The following is a 22425-nucleotide window of genomic DNA, read 5'->3' as shown; positions in this document are numbered from 1 at the left end:
AGTATTTGATAAAATATTAAAAAAATAAAAAATATGAGACTTATTATAATTTTTATTAAAATTAGTGATAAATAAAAAGTTGAAGTTGTAGTTATTTATACAAGAGTAAACGAAAATAAAAATATATATAATTTTAGAGGTTTTAAATTAAATTGTATTAAATTTTTAAAATTTAAATTAAATAATAAAATAAGTCATGAGGTATATGATCAACATAACATACTTTTTTAATTTAAATTTTAAAATTAAATAAAATTAAAATACAACTTATAATTTTAGATGTTTTATTTATTTTTAAAATTTTAGATTAAATTGAAAAATAATAAAAAGTTTTGGATGTTTATATAAATAGCCATAATAATAATAAAAGCCGGCCTAGTACCATTACACAGGAATATAACACATAAAGTAGCCAAAAGAATTGCTGGATTTGGAACGACAAAGCAAGGCTACTGCGAGAAATATTAATTTTTTTTTCTGCTAAAATTCTAGTAATACGCGTAACAACTAAGAAGAATTCACAGGCCTTCCAATAACAACTAACAAGAATTCGCAGGCCTGCCAATTTATACTGGCTCCCTTCCAAGCTCCTAGACAATAGACATGGCCATTCTCCTTTCATGGTCACTAACCATTTGTTCTCTTAGTTTCTTCCTTGCCATTTTCTTGTTTCCTACAATTTTCACTGCATCGGAAACTCCACTGAGCTTCAACTTTCCCAACTTTGATTCAAATCATCCTGAAATTTACACGGAAAAAGACGCCACTGTCAGCAGTGTGGGTATTGAACTCACCAGAAACCAGCGAGATTTGGATCAAGGTGGAAGTATTGGTCGAGCCACGTACGTGCAGCCACTGCATCTCTGGGACATTCAATCAGGGGCTCTCACCAATTTCACAACCCATTTCTCTTTCATTATAAACTCAGGCGGCAACTCCAACTACGGTGATGGGTTAGCTTTTTTCCTGGCTCCTAATGGATCGAGACTTCCTCTTGACGTGGTTTGTGGTGGAGGTCTTGGGCTAGCCATTAATGATAATTCTAGTCATGCATTGAACTACACAGAAAATCATTTCGTTGCTGTGGAGTTTGATACGTATCATAATGTTTGGGATCCTCATTACACAGATGATCATGTGGGTATCAATGTCAGGTCTATGAAATCTGTTGAAGCAGTTCGATGGCAAAGCAGTGTGGAGGAAGGGAACACAACAGATGTCTGGATTAGCTATGATTCAAGAAACAAAATCTTGTATGTCACATATTCTTTCATTGATTATGACAATTCAATTCTGCAAAATACTCTATCAGCAGATGTGGATATGGCTAAGCATTTGCCTGAATGGGTTACTTTTGGCTTCTCTGCAAGTACTGGACTTTCATATGAAATAAACAGAATTTTATCATGGGATTTCAATTCAAGCTCAGAATCTGCAGTCGTCAGTACACCTCCGCCGTCACACCCTGTAAGTGCACCGGCGAATATTGAACCTGCACCAGCTCCAAATCCTGACGAAAGCAGAAACTCTAAAACGAAAATTTTGGTAGGCTTCACAGTGGCAGGATTCTCTTTGATCATTATCACAGTAGGCTTCTTCTTGTATCTACTAAGGAAAAAGAAGAAGGGAAAGAGAGGGAAAGAAGTGAAAACGATTGATCCTGTCTTCAGTGTTTCCTTCGATGATGATTTCAAGAGTGACACAGGACCAAGAAATTTTTCTTACAAGGAATTGGCTAATGCAACAAGTAATTTCTCTGAGGCAGCGTTGCTTGGTGAAGGAGGATTTGGTGCAGTCTATAGTGGTTTTCTGAAAGAACTCAACTGCTATGTTGCTGTTAAGAGGGTATCAAGAAGATCAAAACAAGGAATCAAAGAATTTGCAGCAGAAGTGAAGATCATCAGCCGAATGAGGCATAGAAATTTAGTGAAGCTTATTGGTTGGTGCCATGAAAAAGAACTCCTACTTGCATATGAGTTCATGCACAATGGCAGCCTAGATTGTCACCTTTTCAAAGGCAAAAGCTTGCTGACATGGGAAGTGAGATACAGAATCGCACAAGGGTTGGCGTCTGCATTACTCTATCTACACGAAGAAGGTGATCAATGTGTCCTTCACAGGGATATCAAATCAAGCAACATCATGTTGGATTCAAATTTCAATGCAAAGCTTGGAGATTTTGGGTTAGCTAGACTTGTAGACCATGGTAAAGGATTTCAGACCACAGTTTTAGCAGGAACCATGGGCTACATGGCTCCTGAATGTTTCACAACTGGAAAAGCTAGCAAAGAATCAGATATTTACAGTTTTGGAGTTGTTGCTTTGGAAATAGCTTGTGGAAGAAGAGCTGTTGAATCAGGACTCCAAGAAAATCGAACAAGAATAGTAGAGTGGGTTTGGGAACTGTATGGAATTGGACAACTTCTTCAAGCTGCTGATCCTAAACTATGCAGAAATTTTCATGAACAAGAAATGGAAAGATTGATGGTTGTGGGACTGTGGTGTGTGCATCCTGACCAGACATTTCGGCCGCCGATAAGGCAGGTGATAAATGTGCTGCTAAGTTCTGAGGCTCCCTTGCCAATCCTTCCACCAGAAATGCCTGTGGCTGCTTATCTTGCTCCATTGAAATTTTCTATATCATCCCTCCTCTCATACCATTGCTCTATCTCTACAAGCAATACTGGAGAGCCAACCTACAGAATTGGTTGACCATCATCTGATTTCTTGCATTGTTCTTGTTGAACATTTGATAAGTTAAATGCATTGTGTATATATAATCAATAAGCATTTGTAGGAATCAGATTTTGAATTAAACCATAAGGCTGTGAATTGTAAATGCCACCCACCTGGGAATTTTGTTTGGATTATGATCATTTCTTTGCCTGCATTTGGGTTTTGTATTGATCATTTGGAATATATCTTGGAACTATTTGGATCCATAGCATTTAATTTTCGAAATAAAAATATTTTGTAATTCCTAATTTATTAGAAAAATAAAATTACAAACCCACCTATTTAAGCAGCAATAAATTGGTTGGAATGAGGGAAATTTGGAAGTTAGGGAATAAAGAGACATGGGAGAATGGTAATTAGAGGTAAGTATTTGGTCGGTTTGGTTTAAAATTGAACCGAATCGAATAAATTAAAAATTAAAATTTTAGTATTTATAAAAATCAAACCGAATCGATTTTGATTAGAAATCAAATCGAATCGATTTTAATTAGAAATCAAATCGAACTGAACCGATCTAATTCGGTTTGATTTAATCGATTTGAATTTTTAATAAATTTTCTATTTTTTACACTTTATTTTTAATATTTTAAAATTTAATAAAAATATTTTAATTTTAATATGATTTAATCTCACTATATTATTGAAAATAATTAATATATTATTATCACTAATCGAAACCGAACCGAATCGAAATAATTAAAATTTTTAAAATTAAAAAATGAAGTGAACCGAAATGAATAAAAAATCGAACTAAAATTTTAAATTAATTCAATAAAATTAATTTTTTCGATTTAAATTAAATACTGGTCACGACTGATGACAATGAAAAGCATTAATTTGTAGGTATTTATGTATAAATTATTTGTGTTTATTATAATATATATTTTAATTAATATTTTAATATAATTATTTAATTTAATAGTTATTGAATTCCTTCTTATATAATATCGAATTTATATTAAATTTTTTTTGAGTAAAAAATTATTAAAAATATAATAATTTTAACATAATTCGCATACACACCTTTATTACGTGAGATTTTGAAAAATAAAACCATAGGCATCTCACACGGCAGGTTTAATTGATAACTACAGATAATTAAAATAAGAAAAAAAAATCATTTGTATGATAAAGAAGCTACCTAGTTGATGTATTGCATTAATTAATTTAGCCTATAACTGAATTACATGCCTGCTGCTGTTGTCCATGACTCCATCGTCAAAAACGAGTGAAAGCCATCAGAAAATACAAGGATCAGTAAATTAAATAATTCTTTAAAAAAATTATTTCAAATTTATTATATGTGCGTGAATTGATTATCAAAAAAGCAGAAAATATATTAATTGAGAATTAAATTTTTGGCATTTGTTTTCTATTAATAGTATTGATCATGAAATTTTATTATTTAAGTTTTAGATATAAATGTGAATAAATATAAAATATTTAGATTTTTTTAATAAAATAATAATAATAACAATAATAATAAGTAATTTTTAGAACGAATTTAATTAATAATAAAAGGTTGGAACTCTAGAATTGAAAAGCTGGCTCAATTATGTTTTTCTAAATTCTTGCATTGTTGGATTCAGCTTGTGTGATAGATACAGGCAACACAACTTTTATATTAGAAATTGCTGGTTTCCACAATGAAGACGAGAAAGAAAAAAGCTTTGACGTTTTCGTTCTATCCCCTTCTGCTTGGCAACTTGCAATTGTCTTTCATGTACGTGTTTGTATTCATGAAGGGTCAACTCTAACACATTCCCACAGTAGCCTGATCAGTAAGAATATTGTATTATTGGCTATGAACCTTCCCCGGAAAAGGAAGCACCGAGAGACGATGGCAATGGCAATAAAGAAGCGTTCACCGGAGGAGATAAATATGTAGGCACAGGCAGTTTTGATGGAAGAACAGGTAATGGAGCTTCAAAATTAAGAACTTGAATTGCTTGCTTAATACAAGGCCTCAACTTTGCATCTGGGTGAGCACACCACAGCCCAACCACCATCAACCTTTCTAATTGCTGCTCATCAAAGTTCCCATTTAGCTTTGAATCTGCAGCTTCAAGTAGCTTCCCTCTGCCATAGAGATCCCAAGCCCATTGTACAATATACAATTGATCTTCATTGCCTATGATGTTGATGGATTTTCTTCCACAAGCAATCTCCAAAGCAACGATACCAAAACTGTAGACATCAGATTTCTTGCTAGCCTTGCCTGTTATGACACATTCTGGAGCCAGATAGCCCAAGGTCCCAGCCAAAACTGTGGTTTGTGAAACTTTGCCATGGTCCACGAGTCTTGCCAAGCCAAAATCTCCAAGCTTGGCATTGAAATTTGAATCCAACATGATATTGCTTGGTTTTATATCTCTGTGAACTACCAATTGCTCCCATTCTTCTTGTAAATAGAGCAATCCTGAGGCTATACCTTGAGCAATATTGTACCTAGCCTCCCATGTCAGTGATCTTTCTTTTTTAAAAAGATGGGAATCCAAGCTGCCATTAGGCATGAGCTCATAAACAAGCAACAACTTTCCCTTTTCATGGCACCAACCCATGAGCTGAACTAAATTTTTATGCCTCAGTTGGCTAATGATCTTTACTTCAGATGCAAATTCCTTTAACCCTTGCTTGGAACTCCCTGATATCCTCTTCACTGCAATATACGAGTCTAATTCTTTCAGAAAACCTTTATAGACTGCACCAAATCCTCCCTCTCCAAGCTTCTCTTGCTCTGAGAAGTTCTTCGTCGCGGAAACCAAATTGCTGTAGGAGAACTTTCGAGGGCCAGTAGACTTCTCAAACTCATCATCCATGGGCAAATCAAACATAACTTCAACTTCTTTTTCTACCCTTCTCTTCTTCCACATGAAAAAATAGAGCAAACCCAATATTATGCCTATGAAAACACATCCACCGACGCTTGCCCCCACCACAAGTCCTACCATGTTGCTTGATTTATCTGGTGGAGCAGCACTATCTGTCGGAATGTTAGTTGTCTTGCTTGATTTATCTGGTGGAGCAGCACTATCTGTCGGAATGTTAGTTGTCGGCGTATTATCTGTCGGCGAAGTTGCTGGCTTGTCATTGATTTGTAAAGTTGAAGAGAAATACCATGAATGGAGAATATGCTTCTCAGAATTTTCTCCTGTTGCAGCTGAGAAACCAACTGTAACCCATTCAGGTAGGAAGTCTCTCAGATCAACATTATAATCCAGATGTTGCTCTATTTCGTTATTACTACTAAATCCAGTGAAGGTAACACTCAAGCTTTTCGAAAGAGAGTCATATCTAATTGAAACATAGATTTTCTCACCATATTCTATGTTACTAATCCAAGCTGAAGTAGCATTAGAAACCACAGAATTGATATCGATTCCCACATGCTGATAAGGTGGATCCCAACTGTTGCTATAAGAATCAAATTCTATTGCAAGAAATGGATATTTAGAGGTCTGGTTCCCTCTGACAAGGCCAAGGCCACCGCCTGCCATGTTTCCGACTGGGAATTGCATGGGAGCGATAAAGAAAGCCAACCCATCTCCATAAACTTTGAGTCTCTGCGAGTCGATTGAAAAGGAGAAAATTGTATGGAAGTCCGTGAGATTTCCAGAAGCTTTGTCCCAGAGATGAAGTGGTTTACAATACGTAGCACGACCAAGGCTGCCGAGCGGTGAAATTCCTTGTGGGTCTGTGGTGAGATGGATGGCATTTTCAGAAACAGAAGCATTTCCTTGGTAATTTAAGCAGCGAGAATTTGGTTTGAAGTTGGAAAAATTGAAAGTTAAGGAGTTGGAATAAGTTATTTTGAGGAAGAAAAGGATTATAAGGGAAGATAGAGACATTGAAGTATGGCAATGAGAAGCATTGAACTTGCACAAAGCCATGGCTATAGGAGAAGATCCATTGGTAACTTTATAAAGATGGACTAAAATGAAGAAAAATTAATCATTGTTATGATGTAAGAAGCTAGATATAGGAAGCTAGCTAAGCTGATGTATTGATTCATTAATGAACCAAAAAGACTTGGTCTGTCAAATTCTTAAAAATAACTGGTAGTGTTTATTAATTAATTTATTTACATGTTTTTTTTTTTAAGACTTAGCTTTCAAATTAACTTTAAAATCATTCTGATTTTTTAATTTTTTGTCTAAATAAAAAACAATTCCCCCCACTGTTTTCATCATCCGCAGCGGCATCACCTATAGAAACTCCATTCCCTTTATAGTCTTGGCTCAGAAAACATACTTTTATTCCTACAATTAAAAGTAAATTGTTCAACGAAAAACCAATTGCGGCATTCTAACGAACACCTGGATTGCAATATTGGCATCATACTTACCCACATGCTCGTTAATAATTTTAGCAACGAAATTTAACAGATTAAATTGACATAAAATTTAATTTTTAATGTTATGATATTCTATATATTGTAATAAATAAATTAACGAATTAATTAATTAATTAATTAATAAATTTTAATATTTGAATAATTTTTTAAAATAAAAAAAAGTTAGAAACGTTTTTAATAAGAGTAAAGCATTGTAAATAATATTTTTTATTATATTAAAATAAAATTATAAATTAAAATTATCAATGAAAATTTATATATATTGAAAATGATTATATCTTTAAAGTTATAAATAACTAAACTTAACTTATTATTGAAAATTATTATTTTAAATAAAATATAATATAAAATTATTAATTTTAAAGCAAAGAAGAAGCAAAACGTGAAACTGAAGCCAACTTCACGTAGAGTAAAAATAGAAACAGAAAAAATATTTACGACTGCGGTACAGGACCACATTGAATATTTTTTTATTATTATTCCTATAATTAATTGTTTATGTGAGTATTAAAATATTTTATATTATTATATAGAATAGTATAAAATTAGTAAAATATTTTTTTATATTTAAATTTAAAATTTAAAATTATTAATTAATAGAGAATATATTATAATATTTTATTTTATTTTTTATAATTTAAAATAATATAAAAAAATTATTAATTAAATATGTAATCTATTTTCATAAAATAAAAAAAAATAATTATAGAGGAGAATAAAAAATCTAATTAATAGGCATGTTTTCTAATTTTAAAATAAAAAATTTAAAAATCTCAAATATTAATAAGTATAAATTATAAATCAATAAATTTAATTATATCAAAAAAAAATTAAAAAAATTAGTATTTACTATAATGTATTATTAACATTCAATAATAAATTTTATTTAAAAAATTATATCTTTTTGGAAAATAAAATTTGTTAATTTTTAATAGTAATAAATACTGGTGACAACTGTAACAGTATCGATGGATGATAAAAATCAATTAAATTAAAAAATTTCATTGAATAACTTTCATTCAAATTCTATCTATGTAAAAGAGCCGAGTTGTATGTTAAAAAATTATATAATCATGCATTTTATATTATATTAAATACAAAAAAAATAAAAAAATCTTTAAAATATGAGTCAATTGAAAATAAAAGAGATAAAAAGGTAAAGTAACGATTTATATAATAAATTATACTTATTATATCAAAAAATAAAAAATTAAAAGTTATATATTCACAATAACAATCAATATAATAAATTATATTTATTATATAAAAAAATAAAAATTCATATATTAATGACAATAATAAAAATAATAAATTAAATTTAATATATATATTAATTATTATTTTATAAAAAATTAAAAATATATAATAAAATATAAATTTATGTAATATAACATAATTATATAGAATAATACAATTTTTCATAATTATATAATTATGAAAAAGAAAAGTGTGTTTTTTTCATAGATCTACGAATGATGTCGCTCATGTTTTAGCAATATCGTCTCATTCTGAGTTAGATCAAGGAGTTTAGGTTAATATTCCTCCTCCTCACATTGTTTTCTCATTCACTTTGAATTAATCAAATTTTTTTACCCTTTTAAAAAAATACAATTTTTCATATTTTAGTATTATTCACATAAAAATAATATATATATATATATATATATATATAATATCAATTTGTTACAATTTACCTTTAAATATTAAAGAGTATAGAATTAAGTTATAAACCATTATCTTTTTTTTTTAAAAAAAAAAAAACACTTGGAAAGTTTTTTAATTTCATAAAGAATAATAATGAAAATGCTGATTTTTTTTTCACTTGACAGACAATTTTAGTCATTAGAATTTTACTTTGCTTAAATTATGAAATAATTCAAAAATACTAATTCTTTCTTTTATTTAGTAAAATTGATCACATAAATATATTGATTTTTCCTCTTGAGATTCAATTTATTATGTATTTAAGAAACTATATAAAATTTATCACATAAAATTTCCTTTCTCTAACTAAATAAATTTTCGTAGCCTAAGAAAATTTTTATTATTATTATTTTTTTACAAGCAATATTGTTTTCATTTTAAACATGTAGATATAACAAATTAAAATTTTACAGCTGATACAATTCACAACAAGTTTAACTATTACATCGGCAAAACAGTTAGCAGCATATTAAATATGTGCAAATATGACTTAAACAAAACGACAGTCGTACTAATGTTTCATGACAGAGAAAAATTGTAAATTAGAAAAAGGCAACACTTAAAATTAAGGAATCTGTTTTATATTCAATCGCTTGCAAATCTACAGCGGAAAGGAGGGGAATCGGTCGGTTAGATTTAAAATAGAATTGAATTAAATAAATTAAAAATTAAAATTTTGATATTTATAAAAATTAAATTAATTTTGATCAAAAATTGAATCGAACTAAATCAGTCTGATTCAGTTTGATTTAATTCGATTCGATCGGTTTGAATTTTAATATTTTTTTATTTTTTATATTATTTTAAAATTTAATTAAAATATTTTAATATTAATATGATTTCATCCCTTTATATTATTGAAAATAATATATTATTATCGAAAATAATATTATCACTAATCGGTTCGATTTTAATCAGAAAAATCGAAATAATCGAAATTTTTAAAATTAAAAACCGAATAAAATCGAAATGAATAAAAAATTGAACTAAATCGAAATGAATAAAAAATTTAACTAAAATTTTAAATTAATTTGATTCCGTCAATTTTTTCAATTTGAATCGAATACTTATCTTGATAACAGAACTCATTGAATTGCTTCATTTACTGCCTAAACTTTATTTTTAGTTTGAACCGAATAATAGCGCAGCTCATTGAATTGCCTTGTTTACTGCCCGAGCTTGCAAAGGGGAAGAAACACCAAAATTTTTTAACAATACCATGAATTAAGAAAATCAACTGATCCAACAGAAGGTTGCACTTCCTGCACTTACAAAATCCTTGTGGAAATGAAGAACAACACAACAGAATTCGTTAACAAAGAATGCATCATCTGCATTACTTTTGTTTCAATATAACATAAGATTCAGACACCAAGAAAGCCCTTGTCTTTCAGACATTCAATGGTGTCCACAACACTCACCTCCAAGGGAATGACGTTGATGCCTAAACTCTTAGCTTTCTCCTTTGAAACCTCACATTTTAATGCAAAAGGCTTCTCATCTTCACATCTGCTAAGCAAGAACATCATGCACAACAATTTCTACAACGGTCAAATCCTGTATCCCTCAAAAAAAAAAAGGAAAAGAAAAGGAAAGAAAAAAAAAAACTTTTCAGGAAGTTGCAGAGCAGGGTATTGTGTACGAACGATCTTTAAGAACTCGGAGAAATGTACAACTCTTCCGACTAAACAATATCTAGCTATTACCAGAAGCTTGTTCAAAAGCTTGAATATGTGCAGATGCAACATGTAACATCAACAAATCTGTAAATTTCATTAGGAAATGTTTCTCCTCCATGCAAGGAACCCAAGATTCACAAAGAATGAACATGTTAGAGATCATTACATTCAAAGACAGAGCACTGAGAAAGAGTTTACCATTTACGTAGTTCAGAATAACCTCTACAGTGACATTTAGAGTTGGCTGTAAGAAAGGACCAATTACAAATCCTGGATGTATTATGACAATGTCAATTCCACTTTCTTCTGCAAATTTCCAGACAGCCTTCTCAGCTATGGTTTTTGCATACAGATACCAATGCTAGAAAACCCAGAAAAATTAATTAAAACCCATAAAAAGTGTAATGCTAGCTATTGAAACAAGGTTCTGATAGTGACCAATATGAATCTAGAGCTTGCAGAAGCTGTGGTAGTTTGAATTTCAGGCAACATGTGCTGACCTTTATTGACTCACAATAGGTTGGATCTGAAAACCAAGTCTCATCAATTACCACATCAGGTGTCAGAGGCTTTCCGTCGAACATAACTGATGCCATTGAAGATTTTATGATCAATCTCTTGAGAGAAGGGGCTTTTGTACATGATCTCAGAACGTTTAGAGTTCCCTTCACTGCAGGATCAATCAATCAATTCTGCCCGAAAATATTGGCCAACACTGAATCAGTCGGTTGTGGCAAAAAGACACGCAGAGAAATTGGACGGTAAGGTCTACCTAAGGCAAGACAAAAAGTAAAGTTTTACTATGATGAAAAAGCTCAAAACTTTTAAAATCTTAACTCTAGTGAAAATATAATTATTTATGACCCTCCATGCCATGGAGGGTGAAGCCCTCTGCACCCATTATGGATCAGCCAGAGATCGCAGCCCAACACTGATTCACATTTTTTTATCCAATTTATGTTGCACAACTTTTCGGGTCGGATCAAAATTCGGCACATAAAAGAAATCCAAAATTCAAGTCACATAAATCACTGCAGGATTAATTAGTTATATTATTTGTTGTAGAATTATAAGTTCAGTTGATGTTATCCTTGAGATTACCTGTGGATCATTTGTACAAATGAGTGGACAAGCTGTGTGAAATACACCTTCACATCCATCAATGGCAGAATCAAAAGATCCATCTTCCAGTAAATTTGCTCTGAACAAGAAGAGTCTTGTTAAAAAGTTGACTTAACTGCTACTGCAATTTCATTCTTGGTCACTAAGTTGCTGAAATTTTGATTTTTTTCTATTGTTTCTGAACTTTGATTTGTTCAATGACATGTCATCCATTAGTTCCAGCTTTCTAGTTTAGTTATTAAATATGGAGATATGTTCCATATAGTTGCTTATTTTTAGCTATTTCAGTTTCTATTTCTGCTTTATTTAAGTTAATGTTGTTGTCAATGTAAATCAAACTTTGCACCACATTCTCTTTTCTTACTTTATTCAAATTTTCTTCCAATAAATTGTGGTATCAAAGTCCCCTTCTTAAGCGACCTGTGATTAAAAGAAAGTTTTTATTTTTTATTTTTCATTCTATGAATTCAACAGAATTTCTATTTACTTCATTAGCAACACCTACCTTCAATAGAGAAGGCTATCATACTTGGGCAGCAAGAATGGAGGATCATCTAAAGGCAAATGATCTCGAGGAGGATTATGAGATTCTTCCATTACCTGCAAATCCAACAATGGCACAGATTAAGAGTCACAAGAAGAAGAAGACAAGAAAGCCAAAGGTAAGAACTACTTTATTTGCTGCAGTCTCACTAGAAATCTTTGTCAGAGTTATGACAATAAATTCAGCTTTTGAAATCTATAAGTTCTTAAATAAAGAGTATGAAGGAGATGAGAGGATCAAGGGAATGCAGATTCTTAATCTAATAAGAGAATTTGAGCTTCAAAAATGAAAGATTTTGAGACGATGAAGGAATACTTTAGTAGATTACTTGGGATTGCAAACAAAGTAAGGTTATTTAGTTCTAAATTTCTTAATTCCATATTAGTTCAAAAAATACTTGTAACTGTGCCTAAGAGGTTTGAAGCAACCATTTCCTTTTTGGAAAATACTAAAGACCTATCAGAGATTAGTTTGGTAGAATTGATGCATGCTTTGCAGACAAAAAAACAGAGAAGGCTTATGAGGTCTGAAGAGTCAGTTGAAAGTGCATTAGCTGCAAAAGTTCAGTTTAGTCAAGGAAGAGTATGGAAGAAGAATGAGAAAGATAAAAAGAGAAACTCTGCAACAAAATATGATTTCCCTCTTTGCAAACACTATGAAAGGAAGGGACATCCTCCCTCCAAGTGCTAGAGAAAGCCATACCAGAAGTGTGAGAAATGTCAGAAGATGGGACATCACTAAAGAATTTGTAAAAGCAACACTGAACAGAAGATTGTAACACAAGTGAACTTGCAGCAGAAGAATGTTGCTCAAGTTGCCGATTAAGAAGAGGAGGAGCAACTCTTTATAGTTACTTGTTTTTCAACCTATCATTTAAGTGAGAAATGGCTCATTGATAGTGGGTGTACAAATCACATGACCTTTGATCGTGATCTCTTCAAAGAATTGGATACTTCAATAGTCTCCAAAGTGAAGATTGGTAATGGACAATAAATTTTAGTTAAAAGAAAAGGAACAATAGCAATTGAAAACATCTCAAGTACAAAGTTAATTAAAATGTGTTATTTGTACCTGACATAAATCAAAATCTCTTGAGTGTTGCACAGTTGCTTGAGAAAGGATTCAAAGTTCTCTTTGAAACAAATCAATGTCTTATGAAAGATTCAGAAGGCAAAGATGTTTTCAGAGTGATAATGAAAAGAAAAAGCTTTGCATTGGATCCATTGGAGGAAGAACAATCAGTGTTTTCTGCAACAAAAATTAATGGAGAAATCTAGCACAAGAGAGTTGGCCACTTCAATCACACTTCAGTGGCAAATCTACAGAGAAGAGAATTGGTGCGGGGTCTACCTCAACTTGACACTAAAATTCCAGATTGCAAAACCTGTCAACAAGGAAAGCAATCAAGGCTTTCATTTAAGAAAGCAACCTGGAGAGTTATGGAGAAATTGTAGCTCATACATACTGACATAGCAGGACCTCACAAAACTCCATCTTGAAATGGAAGCAGGTGTTTCCACATCTTTATTGATGATTATTCCAGAATGTGTTGGATATATTTTCTCAAGTTCAAAACAGAGGTTATTGGTGTATTCTTAAAATTCAAGAACTTGGTTGAAAAACATAGTGGTCATCACATTTAAGCTTTAAGATCAGATAATGGTAAGGAGTACACCTCAAATCATTCAATCTTTTTGTGAAGAGGTTGGGATTGAGCACTAACTCACTGCTCCATACACTCCACAACAAAATGGAGTCAGTTAGAGGAAAAATTGAACTATAATGGAGATGGTCAGATGTTTGTTATTCGGTTATTGGGGAAAAATCAATATACTTTTAATGTCGAATCAGGATCAACTAGGATAGAAATAAAGCATTGGGTCGAACTCTTCTTTGGTGTCAAGGTAATAGCTATGAATAGCCATCGACTCCCGGGAAAGGGTAGAAGAATGAGACCTATTATGGGACATACAATGCATTACAGACGTATGATCATTACGCTTCAACCGGGTTATTCTATTCCACCTCTTAGAAAGAAAAGAACTTAAATCAAAATACTTAATAGCATGGCGATACATTTATACAAAACTTCTACCCCGAGCACACGCAATGGAGCCGTAGACAGTCAAACGAAATCCAATACACGAACTACACGAAAGAATTTGATCTATGGACAGCATCGTTATGGTAAAGGCCGTAATGCCAGAGGAATCATTACCGCAAGACATAGAGGGGGTAAAGAATTTTGGGCAGAGGCTGCAAATACTACAATTTTCTTACTCAACAGGCTTCTAACAAAGGCAAGAGAAGGAAGACACCATTTGAAGCTTAGTATGATTTTAAACCTTCCTTGAAAGATCTTAAAATATTTGAATGTTTGTGCTTTGTTCATGTTTCACAGATCAAGAGAGATAAGCTTGATAAAAGACCAAAACCTGTTATATTTGTGGGTTACAGCAGAATATAAAAGGCTTACAAAATTTTTCAGACAAATACTAAGAAAATTTTAATAAGCGGATATGTGTACTTCATGGAGAATGACAAGTGGGACTAGGAAGGAAAGCAAGCAATCATGTTTCCTGACTTTGTTCCAAAACCATAGCTCATAGATGATGAGTTCATTGATGTTCCTATAAGAGTTAGAATAGCATTTTCTGAAATTTATGAGAGGTGCAATGTTGTTGTTCTTGAACCAAAGAACTTTTAGGAGGCTGATAGAGATCCGAAATGGATGATTGCAATGAAGAAGGAGCTGAACATGATTGAAACAAATCAAACCTGAAAGTTGGTTAAAAGGCCTGCAGACAGGAAAGTCATTGGAGTGAAGTGGGGGTTCAGGACAAAACTCAATGCAGATGGCACCATCAACAAGCACAAAGCCAGTTTTGTTGTGAAAGGTTATGCTCAAATCCCTGGTGTTGATTTTTCTGACACGTTTTCTTATGTTGTCAGAATTGAAATTGTTGGCCATTACTACACAAAAGGGTTGGAAAGTGTATCAGCTAGATGTCAAGTAAACATTTCTCAATAGGGGTGAGCATTCAGTCGGTTCGGTTTTGAATAAACTAAAAATTAAAATTTTAGTATTTATAAAATCAAACCGAATCGATTTTGATCAAAAATTAAATTGAATCAAACCGAATCGGTCTGATTCGATTCGGTTTGGTCGATTTGAATTTTTAATAAATTTTTTATTTTTTACACTTTATTTTTAGTATTTTAAAATTAATTGGAATATTTTAACCTTAATATGATTTAATCTCTCTATATTATTGAAAATAGGGAGATTTACAATTTAGTCCCTGAGTATTGCCATTATTAATAAGTCAGTCCTTATATTTTCAGAAATCTATTAAAACGTCCTTATCTTTTCTCTCCATCAACAAAATAGTTCTTCTGTTCTCTTTTCCGTTAAAAATAGATAAAGGATGAGAGAAAAAATTTTTAAAATTCAATTTTGCACTCAAATAAAATCCCTTATTTAGTCCTTGGATATTGCTATTATTAACAAGTCACTCCCTACATTTTCAGAAATCTATTAAAACGTTCTTATCTTTTTTCATATCTATTAAAACGTGCTTATCGTTTCTTTCTGTCAATGAACTAGTCCATATCTTTTCTTATATCTTTTAAAATGTCCTTATCATTTCTTTCTGTCAACGAAATAGTCCTACTCGTCCTTTCTTTCTATCAACGAAATAGTCCCTCCATATATTTTCAGAAATCTATTAAAATGTCCTTACCTTTTCTCATATCTATTAAAACATCATTATTGTTTCTTTTCATCAACGAAATAGTCCTTACCTTTTCTCACATCTATTAAAACGTCCTTATCATTTCTTTTCGTCAACGAAATAGTCCATCCTCCTCCTCCTCAAAAAAAAAAAAAGAAAAAAAAGAAGAAGATGATTATGATGATGATGATGAAGAAGAAAGAGAAGGAGAAGAAGAAGAAGAAGAAGAAGCAAAAGAAGAAGCAGAAGCAGAAGCAGAAGAAGAAGCAGAATAAGGAGGAAGAATCGATGAAGAAGAAGGAGGAGGAGGAGGAGGAGGAAAAGAAAGGGAGCAAATCGGTTTTTTGCTATATTTTTAATGGCAGAAATAGACGGAAGGACTATTTTGTTGATGGAAAGAAAATAACTGAAAATACCCAGGGACTAAATTGTAAATCTCCCTTGAAAATAATATACTATTATCACTAAATCAGTTCGGTTCGGTTTTTTTGATTTTTTTCTAATCAAAACCGAACTGAACTGAAATAACTGAAATTTTTGAAATTAAAAACCGAACGCAACCAAAATAAATAAAAAACCGAACTAAAATTTCAAATTAATTCGGTTCGGTCAGTTTTTTCAGTTTGAACCGAATACTGCTCACCCCTATTTCTCAATGGCTTGCTTGATGAAGTGATTTATGTTGAACAACTTGAGGGGTTTGTTGTGAAAGAGTAAAAGGAAGATGTGTACTTGCTAAAAAAGCTTTATATGGCCTGAAGCAGGCTCCAAGAGCCTAGTATAGCAGAATTGATGAGAACTTGATGCAGCTAGGATTCAAAAAAAGTCTTAAGGAGGCTACCCTATACATAAAAGGTGATGAGATCAATTTTGTTGTTGTTTCACTATATGTGGACGATTTACTTATCATAAGAAGTAACCTGGAACGTGTGAATAAGTTTAAGAAAAACATGCAACAAATATTTGAGATGACTGACTTAGGACGAATGACATTTTTTCTTGGAATGGAAGTTCAACAAAAGCAGCAAGAGGTGTTTATTTGCCAAACCAAATATGCCAAAGAAATTATAAAGAAACTCATAATGGATGAATGTAAGATTGCTACAACTCCTATGGGTTAAAAATGAAAAGTTGAGCAAGAAAGATATAGCTGAGAAGGTTGATGAAACTTTCTACAGAAGTCTAGTGGGTTGTTTGATGTATCTAACAACCACAAGAGTTGATATCTTACACTCTGTAAGTATGCTATCTAGATTCACAAATTGTGCCACTGAAACTCATTTTATTGCTGCTAAAAGAGTTTTAAGGTATCAAGAGGAACACTAGATTATGAGATCAAATTCAGTGCTAGTCAAGATTGTACTCTGCTGGGCTATTCTGATTGTAATCATAGTGATTATGATGATATGAAGAGTACTTTAGGTTATTGTTTAATTTAGAGTCAGGAATTGTTCTCTTGGTGTTGTAAAAAATAAGAGGTGGTTGCTCAATCATCTGCAAAAGCTGAATTTATTACAGCTAGAGCTGCTGCAAATTAAGCCTTATGGCTTAGAAAGGTGTTGTTTGATATGAACTTGAAGTGAAAGGAAGGCACAAATGTGTTTGTGGATAATCAGGTTGTGATAGCTATCTCCAACAATTATGTTTTTTATGAAAAAATAAAACATTTTAACATTAAGTTATTTTTCCTCAAAGATGTGTAGAAAAAGGGTTCTATCATTCTGAAATATTATAAAATAGATCTTGATGTTGCAGACATCTTCACCAAACCTTTACTAAGAAACAAACTTGAGTTTCTAAGAGAAAAACCAAAGAGGATAGTTAAGAAGTTGACTTAGATGTTGCTACAATTTCATTCTTGATCCTTAAGTTGTTGAAATTTCATTTATTTTTCTATTATTTCTTAACTTTGACTTGTTCAATGACATATCATCCATTAGTTTCAGCTTTTTAGCTTAGTTGTTAAATATGGAGCCATGTTCCATGTAGTTGCTTACTTTTAGCTATTTCAATTTCTATTTCTATTGTATTTAAGTTAATGTTGTAGTTAATAAAAATCAGAGTTTGCACAACATTCTCTTTTCTTATTTTATTCAAATTTTCTTCCAACAAGTCTCTTTTTAGCTCCATCAAGTGCAAATAGGTGTTCAGTTTGCTTTGGATCTTCTATACAATAGATGTGTAATCAGACTCCTTAATGGGCAAGTTGGAAACCAACATGGTGAAAACTTGATTTTAACTTATTAAGTTAGGGGTGATAAGATTAAAAAAATAAAACTCAAAACTCAAATTTTGAAGATTTTAATCAGAAACCAGAAATATCATCCTGACTTAATCACACTGAGATGAAAAGAGACAAAACAGATTAAACAAGAAGGAAATAGATACTAACTTAGGTCAAAAACAGTAGCTTTCACTATATGTAACTGAACCCTCCTGTTACACATACTATTTTTCCTGCTACTCTATTCTAGGCCTGTGCATATTTCGGTTTAAACCGAAAAACCGAACCGAACCGATTAATTTTGGTTTTTCGGTTCGGTTAATCGGGATGAACGGTTTGGTTCGGTTAGTATATTTAAAATTATTCGATTTTCGGTTCGGTTCGGTTTAAACGTGTTAAATAACCGATCAAACCGAAAAACCGAACCCAGCCCAACCCAACCCAACCCAGCCCAGCACCCCAACCCCCTCCATACCTTTCGCCGAACCCCTCCATCCCATTTTCCACATTCTCCAAACTCCAATCTCCCGATTCCCCCACCCCTATTCTCCCGAAAGATGAGGACGACGAGACGAAGACTACGAAGACGATGATGAGGGGGGCGAGGACGACGAAGACGACGAGGTTCAGGTCTTACAATCCTCTAGAGGGCCACCGGTTCAGTCGGCGGATGACGACGAGGACGACGATGGTGAAGGCAGAGACGACGATGACGATGGTGAAGGATGAAGACGGTGAAGAAGTCTCATCTGGGTTGCGAGTTTGCGAGTTTCTCTCATCTGCGACTTCTGGGTGAGTGGGTGGGGGTGGCCATGGTGAAGGATGAAGACGGTGAAGAAGTCTCATCTTGGGTTGCGAGTTTGCGAGTTTCTCTCATCTGCGACTTCTGGGTGAGTGGGTGGGGGTGGCCATGGTGAAGGATGAAGACGGTGAAGAAGTCTCATCTGGGTTGCGAGTTTGCGAGTCTCTCATCTGCGACTTCTGGGTGAGTGGGTGGGGGTGGCCATGGTGAAGGATGAAGACGGTGAAGAAGTGGGTTGCGAGTTTGCGAGTTTCTCATCTGCAATTTCTGGGTGAGTGGGTGGGGTGGCCGTGGTTTTTAATATAATATTTATTAAATTATTTTGTTAAAATTAGAAATAAAAAATTAAAAAAAAATACAGATTTCGGTTTGAACCGAACCGAACCGATTTTTATCGGTTCGATTCGGTTCGGTTATACCTTCATAATCGGTTTTTTCGGTTTTATAAATTTTAACAAATCGGTTTTCGATTTTATCGGTTCGGTTCGGTTCGGAACCGAACCGACCGATTGCACAGCCCTACTCTATTCATTCTCTTCTTCTGTCTCTCCTGAAGTAATGTTCAACATTTTCTTATCCATATAAATATGAATAGCTCAAAGATTTTTTACTCTTTTAGTCTCTCAATTAATAGTTTAGTCTTTATATTTCAAATTAATCAATTAGAAAATATTTCACTGTAATTTTAATATAATTTAGAGATGAAAGGTAATTTATTAAAAAAATATATTATATGATCCAAAGACAGTAATAATTTGGTCAATTATCATTTTTACATAGTGATAATGGAATTGTTTGCTTGGTCCCACCAAACATGTCAGATGATGTTGATTTTGTTTGTTATATAGTCATCTAGAAATGCATTTCAGGATAAAATACCCTGAGATATCAGGGAATCCTAAAGAAATGCATTTCAATTTGGACCGAGTAGAATTTCTACGTGAAAAGGCCGCAATCAAGATGGCAGTTTACAGAAACAAGATGTTAAGAATATTCAACAGTAAGGTTAGGCCATGCGCCTTCAATGTAGAGAATCTAGTCCTTAAAAGAATAAATATAACATGTGGCAATGCTGGGTCTGGTAAGTTGGGCGAGAATTGAAAAGGACCATTTAGGATCTCAAAGGTTATTCGCCCAGGGTAATATAAGTTGGCCAAGTTAAATAGTCAAGTCATTCCCCATTCCTAGAACATTTGTAATCTGAGAAAGTTTTATCAATAACAAATTAACAAGGTATTTTCACATATGGTGTTCTTTAGTAATAAAGAACGATGGGATTGTCTCCCTCAAAGAGAGACTAAACCAAGCCATAAGGCAATTTTTACCAAGCCATTCGGCAATTTTTACCAGGCCATTCGAGCGTTGGTCCTACTAAGTAAGGCCACAAGGTAATTCTCGCCAAGCCAAGCTATAAGACAGTTTTTGCTAGGTCATTCGGGCATTGGTCCCACAAAGTCAGGCCATAAGGCAATTTTCGCCAGGCCAGGCCATAAGGCAGCTTTCGCTAGGCCTTTCGGGCATTGGTTCCATTAAGCAAGGTCATAAGACAGTTTTCACCATGTCATTCGGGCATTGGTCCCACTAAACAAGGCTATGAGGTAGTTTTTGCCGGCTATTTAAGCACTAGTCCCCCTAAGTAAGGCTATAAGGCAATTTTTGCTAGGTCAAGCCATAAGGTAGTTTTTGCAAGGCCATTTGAGCATTGGTCCTACTAAGCAAGACCATAAGGCAATTTTCACTAGGTCAAGCCATAAGGTAGCTTTCGCTAGATCATTCGGGCATTGATCCCACTAAGTAAGGCCATAAGGCAATTTTCGCTAGGCCATTCGGACGTTGGTCCCACTAAGCAAATCCATAAGGCAGTATTCGTCAGGTCATTCGGGTGTTGGTCCACTAAGCAAGGCCATAAGGCGATTTTTGCCAGGCCAAGCCATAAGGCAGCTTTCACTAGACCATTTGGGCGTTGGTCCCACTAAGTAAGGCTATAAGGTAATTTTTGCCAGGTTAGGCCAGGTCATAAGACAGCTTTCGCTAGACCATGTAGGCGTTGGTCCCACTAAGCAAGGCCACAAGACAGTTTTTGCTAAGCCATTCGGGTATTGGTCCTATTAAGTAAGGCCACAAGACAGTTTTCGTCAAGTCAAGCCACGAGATGACTCTCGCCAGATTATGAATTTAGGCGTTGGCCCCATTAATCGAGTCGTTTGTGCCAGACAACCAAAAAGGCACCAACCCTCGAAGAGACAAAGGATGAAGGCATCAAACAAAGGACTAGATCGAGTGAAAGATTCTTATTAACAAATCCCCTAAGGCGAAAGGATGACAGTTCGTTGGGCCACAAATCTAGATATTAATCCCATTTCAATAACTTTTCTAGAAATTATTTTATGACTAAAACGGGCGTTAAAGAAGATATGTTTTAGCTCCCTTCATTTGGAAAAAATTGGTGGTAGCAAAGGAAGCACACAAAAGTGTACGAAACATATATTTTCATTACAAAAGATTACAAGGATTCAAAAAAGAACTTGAATAAAGTCTCTATTACATCAGAATCCTTAAAATCTATTCCATCCTATGGGAGGGAGCCGACTGAAAGGCCATGAGAAGAGGTCTCTCCAACTACCTATCTGACCTTGCCCTCAAAATCAATCTTGCACAATCCAACCTCCCAGAGGTCGTGACGCTGAAAAGCCATTATAGTCGGGCTAATTACAGTCATCAGCCAGTGCATAGAACTAAGCAGTATGCTTGCACCTTGAAGAAGTCCCACCTTTAGTTGCTCTTCGAAGACTATGATGGTATTCTTCACACAGATTTGGTAAACCATGATGATATTCTCCATACAAATTTGGTTACCCTAAAGAATAGAAGAAGAAGGACCCCACTCCTTTCTCCCATGAGAAATTGTTGTGAACCAAAAAGAAGAAAGAATGGTTATACAGTGAAATAGCCAAAAAGGCTTTAAATGCGACACAGAAGATAAGGTGACCACAGGCAAGTGAAACAACACTCACAACCGAGATCATGTCACGTGTCCTAAATCGAAAAGGCAAACGACCACCTTCGAACGTAAAAAGTCGAAGACCAGCGGGGGACCTCTGATGTTACATAACATCCACCTAAAGTAAGTTATGATTTATCACCATGAAACAGGCTAACAAGTGGGAGATGCAGTCCCGCTACGGAAAAGGGAGACCTAAACACTTTAACACCCGAATTATCATCAAAACTAGTCCTCCCCTGATAGGCCGAGTCTTGGCATAGAGTTACTGTTACTAGGCACATTCTTATTTCGTCTATGATTGCGAAATCACCAACACATCATTGCTGGATTCTCAGGAATATTATATTTATATCTATCTTTTTACAGTATAAAAAGAAAATTATTACAAAGGTAAAGGTATGTTATTTCTAATATTACTCAAACTCTTAGTTATTCATTATATTTTTTCTATTTTTTAAAATATTGATTTGAGTGTTAGAGTGACTGTCATAGGTACCACTACCTCACATTTCCTCTATTACA

At 33.5% G+C, this 22425-nt stretch overlaps 3 protein-coding genes across 3 annotated transcripts; 1 reads left to right on the top strand and 2 right to left on the bottom strand.

The window, feature by feature from the left end:
- The first annotated feature begins 542 nt into the window (after positions 1-542).
- On the top strand, positions 543-2930 carry LOC110618902 (L-type lectin-domain containing receptor kinase IX.1). Its single transcript, XM_021762176.2, has one exon. The coding sequence runs from the start codon at positions 604-606 to the stop codon at positions 2710-2712; it is 2109 nt and encodes a 702-aa protein (XP_021617868.1). The 5' UTR covers positions 543-603; the 3' UTR covers positions 2713-2930.
- Positions 2931-4234: 1304 nt separating this feature from the next.
- LOC110619787 (L-type lectin-domain containing receptor kinase IX.1) lies at positions 4235-6726 on the bottom strand. Its single transcript, XM_021763343.2, has one exon. It carries the CDS (start codon positions 6624-6626, stop codon positions 4539-4541), a length of 2088 nt encoding a protein of 695 aa, XP_021619035.1. The 5' UTR covers positions 6627-6726; the 3' UTR covers positions 4235-4538.
- Positions 6727-9961: 3235 nt separating this feature from the next.
- On the bottom strand, positions 9962-11385 carry LOC110618901 (phenylacetaldehyde reductase-like). Its single transcript, XM_043958223.1, has 2 exons — positions 10974-11385; positions 9962-10834 (listed from the first exon to the last, which is right to left on the bottom strand). Exons 1-2 carry the CDS (start codon positions 11067-11069, stop codon positions 10490-10492), a joined length of 441 nt encoding a protein of 146 aa, XP_043814158.1. The 5' UTR covers positions 11070-11385; the 3' UTR covers positions 9962-10489.
- Between the last annotated feature and the right edge of the window lie 11040 nt (positions 11386-22425).

The sequence above is a fragment of the Manihot esculenta genome, chromosome 7 (genome assembly GCF_001659605.2).
Source record: "Manihot esculenta cultivar AM560-2 chromosome 7, M.esculenta_v8, whole genome shotgun sequence".
Classification (NCBI taxonomy): Eukaryota; Viridiplantae; Streptophyta; class Magnoliopsida; order Malpighiales; family Euphorbiaceae; genus Manihot; species Manihot esculenta.
The sequence above is the reverse complement of the archived record's forward strand: the minus strand, read 5'-3'. Positions and strand labels throughout refer to the sequence as shown.

Excerpts from the sequence above, each read along its gene's own strand:
- LOC110618902 (XM_021762176.2), top strand. The coding sequence starts at position 604 with ATGGCCATTCTCCTTTCATGGTCACTAACCATTTGTTCTCTTAGTTTC.
- LOC110618901 (XM_043958223.1), bottom strand. The coding sequence starts at position 11,069 with ATGGCATCAGTTATGTTCGACGGAAAGCCTCTGACACCTGATGTGGTA. Across the intron at positions 10,835-10,973 it reads CCTATTGTGAGTCAATAAAG|CATTGGTATCTGTATGCAAA; the intron begins GTCAGCACATGT and ends TGGGTTTTCTAG.
- LOC110619787 (XM_021763343.2), bottom strand. The coding sequence starts at position 6,626 with ATGGCTTTGTGCAAGTTCAATGCTTCTCATTGCCATACTTCAATGTCT.